Genomic DNA, 15,096 nt, shown 5'->3' on the forward strand with positions numbered 1-15,096 from the left:
TTACTAACCTGAAGGTATCAGACGTCCACGGAGCTGTGATGGACGTCCTCGTCTCCTCCAACCGACAGGCTCTGGTGGGCGAGTGGGTGGGGGACGGAGCCAGGACCGGACTTCTGAGCACGCTGGTGTGCTAGGATCTTGGTCCTGGAGAGGGATCTATGAGGATACGGGGTGGCAGTACACGCCGTACTCATAGTCCGCATAGTGGGACTACAGGTGTGACTGTTCACCCTGTATCCCTCCGGAAACCTGAAAAGAAACGACGCACATTAAGGTGGATAAGGGTCTAATGAAAGACCCGTGTCCACCTCCTACTGACACTAAGCTAAACTGAATATCCTACTTCCTGTCGGTAGGGTGTACACTGCAGAGGAGAAGCTAACTTTTTTATTTGCATAGTGTCAGCCTCCTAGTGGCAGCAGCATACACCCCATGGTTTCTGTGTCCCCCAATGAAAGGCGATAGAGAAATAAAGGATTTGTGGTTTTTCTTTTTTTCTCATTGTGATTCTTACCTCAGACATAAATATATCAAATATTCTTGTGGCGATTGGTAGTGGGAAACTTGTAAGAAAAATAGTCAAAAACCACGAAGACGCATACATAGAGGTATGAAAACTCTGGGCTTGAAAGTGCACAAATAGCTCCGGCAGCTGTTCCTGTAAGAAAGAATGTATTGTGACCATCAATAGGAGGTAATAGTCATACCCCACAACAATTAATAAGACAATTAGATTATTACTGTAAGTGACATGAAGCCGCAGACCGTTCGGACCGGCGGCACGGTCGTGGTGCCGGCCTGACCTGTGCACTCTGCTGCCCCTACAAGTTGCAGATTTGCCTCTGCTGCATCAGAGTTGTGCAAGTGCACTGGAGCTGGCCGGATCCAGCAATCCTGTCTGCTTCAGAGCAGCGCTAACAAGCTCTATTCTAAAGAGCTTGTAGGCGCTGCACTCCTCTAGGAGACTGATCACCACAGCTGTGGCGGTGAGCAACAACCTAAGCAATGAGCATTTCTCAAAAATACCTCAATTTTTGAGAAAGCAGAGTATTTTTAATGAGTGTATTGCAAAGCTGCTTTATTTTACAATTTTACCAATTTAAAACCAACATTAAATACGACTTCTTAAATGGGTACAGAACTTCTAGCAGTTTTTAAATAAGAAGAGCCATAAAGAGGTAACCTCGGACAACAGTAGCTAGACAGGTGGGAATCCAAGTGATGGCGCCTCTCCAGCCCCAAACAGATCCTATAATGGACCGTATGCCCTGTATGGTGCACTTGGCACAGTACTGTCATGGATGCAACTAATACTGCTCAGTATTATTCAGTCTCATTCAAGTGAATGAAACTCCGATGTCACACTAGGCGTAGCTACTGCCAAAAGTACTGTGTTGTACCGGCTGTGGCCAGTAGTCAAGTGATGGCATGTGGTGGAGTAGGTCAGAAGGGTGGCTCTCATCAGTCATTGATGACCCATCATTGCCATTAGGTGTAGAGTATAGAATTGCTTAGACAAGTTCAGAAAGAAGCTCAAAAAAAAGTTTGTAGTTGCAATGAAATAAAAGTAGAAGGAGGTGCAGCCACGTTCCAGCAGAGCGGTGCACACAGTGATTTTATCCTGGAATGTAAGTGGACCTCACCTGAATCATGCACTCAAACTGGTACATGCACAGGCCCAGCTCAGCCATGCTGGGTTTAAAGAGCTCCCGAAGACGATAGTCCTGCATTAACTTTACAAAGACACAAAAAGCTTCTTCTTCTGGCATCTAGAGGGAACAGAAAGCGATGAGACCAAGAAAAATAAACCAGGAACCTGATCTACTCCTGGTTAATTAGGATTCTTTATACAGCATGGAGGATAGTAATTAATATGGTTACAATTAGACAAATGAAGTAAAGACCCCTATATATACACAATACAAAAATCAGGAGGACTGGCCGAGAGTGTAAAGTGCTTGGGGACATCCCACCATATACCATATACCCACAGGACAGATGAGAACTTGATCGGTGGGGGTCCCACCGTTGGAACTCGCACTGACAGTCAAAACAGGGAATTTTATTCCAACTACTAAATAGAGCGGCAGGTCAGATGCTCCATGGAACTGCCAAAAAAAGCAGAGCTCAGCGGTCACATAGGGGAAAAAAGTGGAGCGGTGGTCACACATGCACACTGCCGCCCCATTATAATGGAGCTAAAAGTGACCCATTCTGCCGATTGATCTAGAACAGACTGTTGGGACCTGCACCAATCAACAAGTTATCACCAATTCCAGACAACCCTAATTTATGCTTTACACATTTATTAAAAATCAGAAAGAAAAGGATAGAGAGAGAACACTAAAAAAAAAAAAATTATAGACTGTTGCAAAATGTATATAATGCACCATAATGGCATCAGTTGTGGTAAGATCCACATGGCAGAAACAGTATAAGATGGGCGATACACAACGGCATACAGATTGTTAGAACTTTTTTTCAGCACTAATGGACACACTGCAGCAATATGATGGCTGCCTATACAAGCACCCGACGGTGCAAAACAAAAATCAGTTTATTTTCTGCATCATACAGTGTCAATGGAGTACAGCGTTAGGCACCACACGGCAGAAAAGGTTGGTGATGGTCCATAAGGTATGCCAACGGAGCGGGAACAAAATCTGCAAACTAGATTTGTTGGGACACCGTGACAGATTATTGCAATTCTGGACTTACTTGCATAAGAAGAAGACCCACAATAAACGCACTTCCCTGGCAGTACCCGACTTCACGATCCACTAATGAATATGCCTGGGGAAAAAAAAATAAATAAATAAATATACATAACTAACTAACTAACTAACTATCTATACACACACACACAGTGGGGCAAAAAAGTATTTAGTCAGTCAGCAATAGATGAGAGGCGTCTGTAATTTACATCATAGGTAGACCTCAACTATGGGAGACAAACTGAGAAAAAAGATCCAGAAAATCACATTGTCTGTTTTTTTAACATTTTATTTGCATATTATGGTGGAAAATAAGTATTTGGTCAGAAACAAAATTTCATCTCAATACTTTGTAATATATCCTTTGTTGGCAATGACAGAGGTCAAACGTTTTCTGTAAGTCTTCACAAGGTTGCCACACACGGTTGTTGGTATGTTGGCCCATTCCTCCATGCAGATCTCCTCTAGAGCAGTGATGCTTTTGGCTTTTCGCTTGGCAACACGGACTTTCAACTCCCTCTAAAGGTTTTCTTTAGGGTTGAGATCTGGAGACTGGCTAGGCCACTCCAGGACCTTGAAATGCTTCTTACGAAGCCACTCCCTCGTTGCCCTGGCGGTGTGCTTTGGATCATTGTCATGTTGAAAGACCCAGCCACGTTTCATCTTCAATGCCCTTGCTGATGGAAGGAGGTTTGCACTCAAAATCTCACGATACATGGCCCCATTCATTCTTTCATGTACCCGGATCAGTCGTCCTGGCCCGTTTGCAGAGAAACAGCCCCAAAGCATGATGTTTCCACCACCATGCTTTACAGTAGGTATGGTGTTTGATGGATGCAACTCAGTATTCTTTTTCCTCCAAACACGACAAGTTGTGTTTCTACCAAACAGTTCCAGTTTGGTTTCATCAGACCATAGGACATTCTCCCAAAACTCCTCTGGATCATCCAAATGCTCTCTAGCAAACTTCAGACGGGCCCGGACATGTTCTGGCTTAAGCAGTGGGACACGTCTGGCACTGCAGGATCTGAGTCCATGGTGGCGTAGTGTGTTACTTATGGTAGGCCTTGTTACATTGGTCCCAGCTCTCTGCAGTTCATTCACTAGGTCCCCCCGCGTGGTTCTGGGATTTTTGTTCACCGTTCTTGTGATCATTCAGACCCCACGGGGTGGGATTTTGCGTGGAGCCCCAGATCGAGGGAGATTATCAGTGGTCTTGTATATCTTCCATTTTCTAATTATTGCTACCACTGTTTATTTCTTCACTCCAAGCTGGTTGGCTATTGCAGATTCAGTCTTCCCAGCCTGGTGCAGGGCTACAATTTTGTTTCTGGTGTCCTTTGAAAGCTCTTTGGTCTTCACCATAGTGGAGTTTGGAGTCAGACTGTTTGAGGGTGTGCACAGGTGTCTTTTTATACTGATAACAAGTTTAAACAGGTGCCATTACTACAGGTAATGAGTGGAGGAAAGAGGAGACTCTTAAAGAAGAAGTTACAGGTCTGTGAGAGCCAGAAATCTTGATTGTTTGTTTCTGACCAAATACTTATTTTCCACCATAAAATGCAAATAAAATATTAAAAAAACAGAATGTGATTTTCTGGATTTTTTTTTCTCAGTTTGTCTCCCATAGTTGAGGTCTACCTATGATGTAAATTACAGATGTAAATTACAGACGCCTCTCATCTTTTTAAGTGGTGGAACTTGCACTATTGCTGACTAAATACTTTTTTGCCCCACTGTATGTATGTATGTATGTATGTATGTATGTATGTATGTATGTATGTATGTATGTATATATATTTAATTACCGTATATACTCGAGTATAAGCCGAGATTTTCAGCCCAAATTTTTGGGCTGAAAGTGCCCCCCTCGGCTTATACTCGAGTCACGGTAGCGGTGGGGTCGGCGGGTGAGGGGCTGAGGGCGCTGGGGTATACTTACCTAGTCCCAGCGATCCTCGCGCTGTCCCTGCCGTCCCACGGGCTTCGGCGCTGCAGTTTCTTCCTCTCTTCAGCGGTCACGTGGGACCGCTCATTACAGAAATGAATAAGCGGCTCCACCTCCCATAGGGGCGGAGCCGCTTATTCATTTCTCTAATCAGCGGTGCCGGTGACCGCTGATAGAGAAAGAAGCTGCGGCACCGAAGACAGGAGGGGACAGCGCGAGGATCGCCAGGACTAGGTGAGTATAGCATATTCACCTGTCCTCGTTCCAGCCGCCGGGCGCCGATCCATCTTCCCGGCCGGCGCCTCCATCTTCCCGGCGTCTCTGCTCTCTGACTGTTCAGGCAGAGGGCGCGATGACGCATACAGTGTGCGCGGCGCCCTCTGCCTGATCAGTCAGAGCAGAGACGCCGGGAAGATGGAGGCGCCGGAACGAGACGCCGGGAGCTGCAATCAAGGGAGGTGAGTATGTGTTTTTTTTTCTTTATAGCGGCGGCACAAATTTATGTGGAACATCTATGGGGCACAGTGAACGGTGCAGAGCACCGTATATGGCACAGCACAGCTATGGGGCACAGTGAACGATGCAGAGCACCGTATATGGCACAGCACAGCTATGGGGCACAGTGAACGGTGCAGAGCACCGTATATGGCACAGCACAGCTATGGGGCACAGTGAACGGTGCAGAGCACCGTATATGGCACAGCACAGCTATGGGGCACAGTGAACGGTGCAGAGCACCGTATATGGCACAGCACAGCTATGGGGCACAGTGAACGGTGCAGAGCACCGTATATGGCACAGCACAGCTATGGGGCACAGTGAACGGTGCAGAGCACCGTATATGGCACAGCACAGCTATGTATGGGGCACAGTGAACGGTGCAGAGCACCGTATATGGCACAGCACAGCTATGGGGCACAGTGAACGGTGCAGAGCACCGTATATGGCACAGCTAGGGGGCACAATGAACGGTGCAGAGCACTATATGGTTCACACCTATGGGGAAATATGAACGGTGCAGAGCACTATATGGCACAGCTATGGGGAAATAATGATCTATTTTTATTTTTGAAATTCACCGGTAAATGCTGAATTTCCACCCTAGGCTTATACTCGAGTCAATAAGTTTTCCCAGTTTTTTGTGGCAAAATTAGGGGGGTCGGCTTATACTCGGGTCGGCTTATACTCGAGTATATACGGTATGTGCAAACCGCACTTTCTATAGTTAGATCGTACCTACTCATTTTGTTATAGGGGTGTGCTTGATTGGGTTCAGTCAAGGAATAAGCTTTGAAAACTCCCCGATTACAGTCATGAATATGCGGCTCCACCTCCTATAGGGGTGGAGCCGCATATTCATTACTGTAAATGAGCGGCCCCACGTGACCGCTCATACAGTAGAAGGTGCGGCCAGGACAGGAAGCAGCTGCCAGCGAGGGAGCCGGGTGAGTATTTTAATAACAGCGGGAGGGCGCACAGGGGGTGGGAGGGGGGTGGGGACATGGATCTTTATGTTAAACACGAGAAACAAAAACAAAAAAAAGGATTATTCATATCTTCTCTACAGCAAACGCTGCTGCAGAGAAGATATGAATGGCGGCTTCAGCACCACGTGGGGGGGGGACAGCGCTTACTGTAGTCCTGTCTCCTGCATGGCACACGGACAGCGTCCGTGTGCAGTACGTGTTTTACACGGACCTATTGACTTTAGTGGGTCCGTGTAATCCGTGCGGCGCTCCCACGAACACTGACATGTCTCCGTGTTTTGCACACGGACACACGGTCCGTGAAAACACGCCGACATGTGCAGAGACACATTAATTTCAATGTGTCAACGTGAGTCAGTGTCTCCGGTACGTGAGGAAACTGTCACCTCACGTACCGGAGCCACTGACGTGTGAAACCAGCCTGACAGACAGAGGCCGCGACCAATGAATATCCGTGACAGACAGATAGACAGACCGAAGTGACCCTTAGACAATTATATAGTAGATATATACACACACATATATATATATATACATACATACATCTCTCTATCAGTCTCTAGCACAAACCTTCATGACATTGAACAGAACTTCTTGCCCAAGGCTATCCTTCTCCTTAAAGAAATCATGCTCTGGGTATGTCCTGGCAATGTCTCGTCTGATGAGTTTTTCACAAGGCGATGTCATTTTCAGTAGATCGGAATACTGCTCTTTAATTGGCATATTCTGGGCATTGCATAATAGTTGCCATACGATTGCACGGAAGTGGTGGGGGATCCCTTTCCTGACAAGTTCCTGCAATAAAACAAAACAAATTAAAAAGGAACATCACTACCACCATATTTGACATATAACATAATAAAGAGGGTTTTCATTGATGATAACTCAGTTGGGGGGACACCACCCTGCACGTCCACCTATCAGAAGTTCAATATCTGGCGCAGAATATCACATCTCTACAAACGATTCAGGAGATCCTGCTCGGCACTGAATATCCGCTCTTTTTACCTGCCCGTAGTGGAGAGCGGCCACAGCATAGTATCTGCTCCGTACACTGCGTACCTCCTGCCTGAGCTGATGACAGCGGATCAGTGGGAGTGCTGCCAGGTGCCCATAGACTCAACTAGTCAGATTCGTAGCAAGGACGATGCTAATCAGGCCAGGAGTTGGTCTAAAATGATATCCCTTTACAGGGATGGTCAACTACCGGATAACCTTTGCTTAGAGAGGTTCACTTCCAGTAAATTAATATCCCCAAACACAGGTTATTATAAAGAAACAAACTGCACTATACTCACCTTCCCCGGATCCAATAGGAAGTCTCCACTACTACTCCCATTGCCTGGCATTGGTTATGGTACTGAGAACATGTTGACTGCATGGCAACTAGTGAACTCCGCTGCTCTGCCAGTGTAGACAGAATACTGCCCCCTTCAGGGTGGCAGAGCTCACCAATTGGCTGCTGCACGATCGATGTGATGTCAACGTCACAGCCAATGCCAGACACTGGGAGCAGCGACGGCGACGAGCCGGTGGTCTCCGGGAAGGCCAACATTGCAGTTTGTCCCCCGCTATAAAAGTTATTATAAACAAACAATCATTTACTGAAAGGGAACAAATCCTTTAATCAATTCAGAGCCACAAAGAAAAGAAAAACAATATATACGCACCTCCCGCAGTGGCGCCATTACAGCAATGTTGATGCTGCTACATGTATTTCTGTTTGTGAAGTGACTATTTCATATGACTGCTGCAACCGATCCTTGGTCGTTGATCGTTTGCAGCCTATACCAATTTAGGGGTTGTCCGACCTTAGAGTGACTGCAGACTTGTAGCCTATTTGACTGTAGACTTGCGATTCCTCACATCGCGTGCATCGATTGCTGTGAGGATTCTCCAGTGCAGAGAGCGTTGGTTGCGTGACTGAAAGCATGTGATTTGCATACATGCAGTCACATGCCAACTAGGCGGGTCGGCTTCGCTCAATGCAAGTGTATTGTGTGAGGCTGGAAAGGTCTAGTAGGAATGTGGCGCGAAGGAGGCAAATCACACCTTCGGTAACATGTCCAATGCTCAAAGTGCCGGCACTGGAGACTCCCCAATCATTGTGCGCAATGTGAGGATTCACAAGTCCGCAGGCACAGAGCGAAGGCAGACATATCCCAAGGCTGGTCAAACCCTTTAATGAAAGCGGAAATTGCCTTTTACGGAATATTGATGAGCTGCAGCCCAATAGCGGCCATTGACTTATGTGACCACTGAAGCCAATGGCACATGGGGTATGGTTACCTGAAGACTCTGCCCCTATAGATCAGCACAGGGTCCTGTGCGCACCCCATAGCTCTAATGCATGGTGTGACTGAGGCCTTAGGCAATCCTCCGATCAGACACATTCTATATGAATACCGCACCACAAAACAAATCCTTAAGAATTGTATTTTTCCAACAGCTACACTACTAGCACAATGACCCGGCACTAACATTACCTTAATTTGCTTCTCCTTCTTCTTGTACACCTCCTCCCATTCATTGACGATTCTTCCCCAGAGCAGCCAGGCATCTTCTTCCTGATGGTGGCTGAGGTTACTGGAGGCCGAGGAGCTCGACACCAGCGAGGAGCCGCTATTTCTTCTTGACCCATTGACAGATCGCAGAGATTTACTGTCGGTTTCCAGCAGCCTGGAAAACAGATAAAGCAACGCGTTCAATACCAGGAGGACGACCTGTGCGTCATGGATGTGAACAGGTTATTGTAGGGCTTCGTTCTCACAGTTCTTGGTGAGCTTTTGAAGCTGAATATTTAAAAAAAAATATATATATATGCAAGTAACCCATTTTACTTAATGGGTGCAGAAAATTAGCGACATCAAAACCTTGGAAATTCTTATCAGAGCCAACGTAACCTAAAGCATTAATTAAAAGCAACAGCAAGATGTGTGAAGTCTCTACATTATTCTGCATGGAGGCATCGGATTAAAGTGACAGCCCCGTAGGTCTTCTGGATTCAGTTGCCACTATGACAACACTTCCTGTCGTATTTTACCAATTCAGCATAGTAGCAGACATGCTAAGCATACAAATCACAGGGTTTGCACCACACAGACATGGCACACGGCAACACTCCGTTCCCTTATCGATCTCGCCCCTGGAGTTTTAGGAGAGGTCCTGTGCCCATGCTCAGCCCCTTCTTTAGAGAGGAGGATAGAATTGCTGGGCCATAAACATTTGGATGAAAATCCAAGTATTCATACAGGGCGGATATGCTGCAGATTTTCTGCCTTGGATTTGTGGGCGGAAAAATTTGCAGAATACTACAAACCCCTCCATTGTGAAGCATCGTGATTTATGCAGTGGATTGGGGTGAAACAAGCAGCAAATCAGTACAAAATTTTGAGGGGTACGGGTGGTGGGAGAGCTACGGTGTTTGGACGTATTCTAAAGTAGTGAAAAATTCTTAACAGTGCTCTTGCTGCCCATTTGAGATATGATGCAATTCTAGTCAGTTTTTTTTAATGCTATTAAAAATAATATTTCATTTAAATTTTAAGTAAATTTTGTCCAGCTGGAAAGGGAACTTTGAAAGGGAATTTGTCTTAATTTCTGTAAAAGAAAAAAAAAATGCATGCAAGAAGCATCCATAACCTTGCCTTTAGCTGCATATCAGAAGGTCCTCATTTGGAGTACAGATGATGGCAGTGAAAGGCCGTCACATGCGTCTCACTAACTCTAGATTGATGCAGGAGATTGTTATAAGTAGAACACACATTTCACTGCCATCATCTGTACTCCAAATGAGGACATTCTGACAATTCAGCTGTAGACATGTAAAGAGACTGGGAAACAACTGAGGCTTGGAGACACTTTTTTTTTTTTTTTTTCAGAAGACGACAAATACCCTAATAAAGTGATCTGTATGGTGTAATGGATGGCGATTTCCTTTCGTTTGTATTTTTCTGTGGTTTTTCAATGCTTTCCTATGACAATTACATGGCGGCTCTCCTAGGAATACGACTCGGGCAGACAGTGGTCACACAGGATGATAGAACACCCCAAATTTACCATACAGATTGGCAACCACACCGCCTGCACCATCATCTGCCTCATGTATGTGACCATCACACAATCTGGTGATAGTTCTCAGGGAGGGCCTCATTTCAGTTGAGAACATCTCCATTTCACCGCAGTGAGATCATTTCTACTCTTCGGATGCTCAGACACTCCAATATTTCCACAGCTGTGATTTCGCTCAGTCATTTCAGGAGGGATTTACCAGTGACGCTCAGACCCCATCATCACAGCTGCCAAAAACAGAGCGAGGGCTGAGGAAAGGGCTCAGGTTCACAGGTGATGAGGTAAGATGTCAGTACAGCAAGCCTTCGCAGTGACCGAGGTGTTCACACTGCAGACCGCTGCCGGGCTCTGAGCCAACATCACAGATCTGTCCTGGACAGCCCGGCACTGATAATGAGTGATGAACATCAGTTCTGTATAATGTGATGGGCGTCACAGGGTGTGGAGTCGTACACTTTGTGACCGTTCATTCAGCAGCCCTTCATATAAAGGCCCCCATTCACATTAGATAAAAGTCGTGCAAAAACCTAATGTGCATGGAGAGCTCGATCACAGAACATACAGGAGCAATCGGCCGGGGGAGTCAGGAGAGACAGCTTTATGTCCAGCTTACAGGGGTAAGCCCACCTCAAACACTTATGGCATACCGAGCAAATATGAGAAACATACTAGATGATCACTGCACCCCATCGAAGCCGCATCCATCTCAAGAACGGACCCACGGCCTCTATACAAGAGTGAGAATTCCAATCACTTCACTGCTGCACCGTCCAGAGAAGATGGCAATAAAGAACATGGTGGTGGCACAAGACGTAGAATAATGTGAAGGATTGAGTCAATAGTTGAGAACTCAGCCACTACTTCCGCAGCAGGTATGGCACAAGGGACAGTACAGTATATCTCCTGACAGCTTGCCGATAACTAGCGACCGTTGTGGTCGGTGGACTAGTCACCACATGAAATGGCTATGGCTACAAATTAAACCTTGAAGGATTGACTCCACGACTTCTGCATTAGCCTTCTAGTCAGCGGGGAAATGTCTAGATAGGTGACAGCGGCGGCTGCCGGTCTGGAGTCTGAACGACACAAAGTAGAAATCCTGAAATTTAGTGGAGTCAGATTTTAGAGTAGGATTTTCTCCTTTGGTGCATATTAAAGGTGGATAGTCCCCATCAGAAGAATTTTAAAACAAACTATAGGAAAAAATACAAATGTATAAACCCAATATTTCCATATCAAATATAAGACAATTATTACAAACCAAAGTCCTGAATAGTTTACTTTATAAGCCGCCATTTTGGGCAAAAGCAAAATCAGGCAACCGTCCTGACCTGCCAGCAGAGATCTCACAGGCCCCACAACGCCTTAGTAAGTTTAGCAGTACACAATGCTAGTGCTGGTTAACCCGTCGATCTCCAAAGTTTCCCCATCCACATGTAGCCAAGCATGGACTCTCCACCCCCCAAACATCGTGCATGCATCTGGACAGAGGTGCAGGACGTGACTAAGAGGCAAAGCTCAGTTCCTTAGAAGTAGTGAGTCTCTCCGGACGTCGCCATCTGTGGATGTGACCCGAGTCTCCCTGAACAGCAGATGTATGGGAAACGCCCCATAAAAAATACTAACTAATTGAATAAAGACTCCAACACTATCCCTCATTCACCAATTTATAGAATTGAAAAAAAAAACAAACATGCAGGTCTGCAGTAATCCACCAAATCCAATGTAGTGCAAAAATGGAATACCTTAAAAAAAATAAAAAAAACCCGACAAACACAAGAGAGTCTCTTGTTCACCAATATATTCCCAAAATATTCCCACGAAGCTCCACCGTAGTCCATGTATCCCCGAACCTGGCTCCAGAGAAGGAATAGCAGTAAAGTGACCGCTATTGACAGGTGCAGGGTGCAACAACGCTCAGAGCTGCCGGGTGTCGCGGCGCACAGTGGGAGCCAGTGACAATTATGAGTGCTGACCCGAGTACCCGGCGCCTGTGAATAGCAAGGACATTACTGCTATTCACAGTCGCTGTATTCGAGGAACATGGGACTACAGTGGGGCTTTGTGGGACATTTTGAGTAATAAATTGCAGACGGGGAGTCTCGTGTGTTTATTTCTGTCTTAGGTTTTCCAGATATCCATTTCTGCACTGCTTCGGAATAGATGGATTTACTTTGGACCTGCATGGGATTTTTTTCAATAAATTGGTGAATGAGGGATAGTGTTGGGGGGGGGGGGTCTTAATTCAAATAAAGTATTTGTTTTCTGTGTATTTTTATTTTTTTAATACCAGGTTAGTAATAGGGGTGTTTGGTAGACACCTCACCATTATTAACACAGAACTTGATGGATGTGATTTTTTTTTTTTTACAAATCACAACGGTCATAAACCCCAACTACCATTACCCCAAATGCCACTGCACCAGGGCAATAGGGAAGAGTCGAGCAAAGAGTCTGGCACATCTCATGTGATGCATCAATACCGGGGTGGCTGAGGGATGGTATTTTTACGCTAAGAAGGGACCGTTAGCCTGATAATATAAGCCCACAGCTATCTGCCTTACCTGGGCTGATTATCAAAGACAGGGGGGATCCCACGTCATTCTTTTCATTTATTAGATTAATACATGTACAGTAAGCTACACACACAAGGCACTAATTTATATAGCTGACTGATATCTTTCTATCCATCTACACTATATCTATATCTTTGCACATCCAAATCTAACAAAGAGTCAAAACACAAAAAAACTGCAAGGAAAAAACGCAAGCGAAATAGATTTGCATCTGCAGAAACAAAGTCAGCAACACCAGCAAAGCAGATCGAGGAAAAAGACCGCCGGCTTTTTCCTGAAGTGGCTTTACCTAGGAGAATTTTGGCAGGACTGACTGGTGTCTTAAAGAAGTCACACACCCGTACACCTTGACATACATATACCCATGCCCTTATTGCATTTAAAAGTCATCTTTAAGATCATCTTAACAATTTTCCCCTGCGCTTTTTGCACCTGATCAGTGTCAAATCCACCTATATTCATTTACATCAATTTGCTTCAAATTTCATTTTCTGAACTGCAACAGAAGAAATCAGCAATAAAAATAAAGAAGATGGGGCTTTAATAAAATTCGCATAACAGGTCACTTTCTGCTGCAGATTCTCTCAGCGGCATTTGGATGAGATTTGGTAAGACCACATGCTCTGCAGCATATCCCCTTCATTTAATAATACCATTAATCTAAATCAATGCTCATACTTCATTACTGAACCAAAGAGTGAAATATATACAATATAATTAGAGATAAATGACAGATTGGAGCGTCCTGGATTTGCAGTGAAGGTGGTGTGTTGCTTTTGGAAGAACAGTTTGGCCATTAGAGAGATGAGTAGTGTTTGTGCCTGCAGCGTCCTTGAACATTGATGTTTGCATAAATGTAGTAACCTGTTACAGACTGGCTTCTACCCTCACTGGTCCCTTTCTCTGTACTTCATATAAAATCATTATAATAATTAAAAAAAAAAACCTACCTGTGGTGGGGAAACTGCACCGTAATATTCATGTTATAAATCTATTACCCAATTACAGCTTTATTGTGCACTCAGCTTATTTCAAAGAGGCAGCCTTTTGCTATATATGATTTTGGACCATGTACATTATTTCCTCAAATCACAGAAAAAGAAAAAGATAAGCCTCAGATTTATCTTCTGCATCAGGCCACGTTCATATCAGCATCCATATACAGACAATGCCCGGTCTGGGGAGGCTGTAACCTTCACACTGGGAGTCCTATACAGACCACGAACTATGACTGTGTGAACCCAGCCTTGGGCTACTGCAATGCAGCATGCACAATACAGCCACTATTCACATCCCCCTTCACACGTCCGTATAATACCAGAAAAACCGGGACCTGGGCCATCAGTGGTCCTGGATCTGTGGTTTGCAGGTATGGCAAAAGAAGAAAAAAAAAAAAAAAATACAAAGCTTCTCCTACACTTTGCAATGTAAAAGCACTTACAGCACACAGGCCATACACGGACGCCATCCGTGCGCTGTACGCGTTTTACATGGACCCAGAGACTTGTACTGGCCCTTGCCGTCAGTGGTGCCAGTAAAAAACCAGACGTGCACAGCAGCATACGTTATAATGGGTACGTGTGGCATCATGGACTTGTGAAGGGGCCTCAGGGAGCATTTAGACAAGACATTTTTAGGAATGCTCATTTTCCGATAATTGGCCTGTCTAAACAGGCTATTAGTCACCCGATGAAGGACCAAAAGGAACGCTCGTCGGGTGAAATTTTTAAGCCTTTTAGTTATTTTTCTAGGCAGCATATTGTCTGGTGTAAAGAGGAGATGATGTGCTGCAGAGAACAACTATATTCTAAAAGGTACTTTGTGAGGAAGTGCAGGCATGTACTCTAAACCGGCGATTTAACAACTGGTCCGCTTCATGTAGGCCATCGTTTAGAACCGCAGATTGGCAAGTCTATATGTACATTATAGGCCCCCATACACATTACAGTAATATCAGCTGAACCTGCCGATACCAGCAGGATTGGATGACTGATCATTCCAACAGATGTTTATTGCACATGTCCCATTTTGGACAGCTGATGCCCCTGTTCCTGTCCATGGGTTGGTCGGCTCACATGGTGTTGGCTGAAGCATTGTGCAGCTGATAGCCATCTATGTGTATGGTCGGTTTTACAGAGTGGTGAGCCCAACATCTCCGGCAGCGGATCATCTATCGGGAGACGGACGGATGGGACCGGGAGACGGACGGGACCGACGGGACCGGGAGAGAGACGGACGGACGGGACCGGGAGACGGACGGACGGACGGGACCGGGAGACGGACGGACGGACGGGACCGGG

At 45.5% G+C, this 15,096-nt stretch overlaps 1 protein-coding gene across 5 annotated transcripts in view; it reads right to left on the minus strand.

Moving 5' to 3' along the window:
• EVI5 (ecotropic viral integration site 5) overlaps window positions 1-15,096 on the minus strand; it is a 206,541-nt gene that overhangs the window by 118,461 nt on the left and 72,984 nt on the right. For all 5 annotated transcript variants that reach the window (XM_069737571.1, XM_069737570.1, XM_069737568.1 and 2 more), the window contains 5 exons: window positions 8,636-8,828; window positions 6,720-6,944; window positions 2,719-2,793; window positions 1,644-1,769; window positions 515-658 (listed from right to left, as the gene is read on the minus strand). In XM_069737571.1, coding sequence (XP_069593672.1) covers window positions 515-658; window positions 1,644-1,769; window positions 2,719-2,793; window positions 6,720-6,944; window positions 8,636-8,828 — 763 coding nt within the window. The remainder of the gene's footprint in view (window positions 1-514; window positions 659-1,643; window positions 1,770-2,718; window positions 2,794-6,719; window positions 6,945-8,635; window positions 8,829-15,096) is intronic.

Source organism: Ranitomeya imitator, chromosome 8 (assembly GCF_032444005.1).
Source record: "Ranitomeya imitator isolate aRanImi1 chromosome 8, aRanImi1.pri, whole genome shotgun sequence".
Taxonomy (NCBI): domain Eukaryota; kingdom Metazoa; phylum Chordata; class Amphibia; order Anura; family Dendrobatidae; genus Ranitomeya; species Ranitomeya imitator.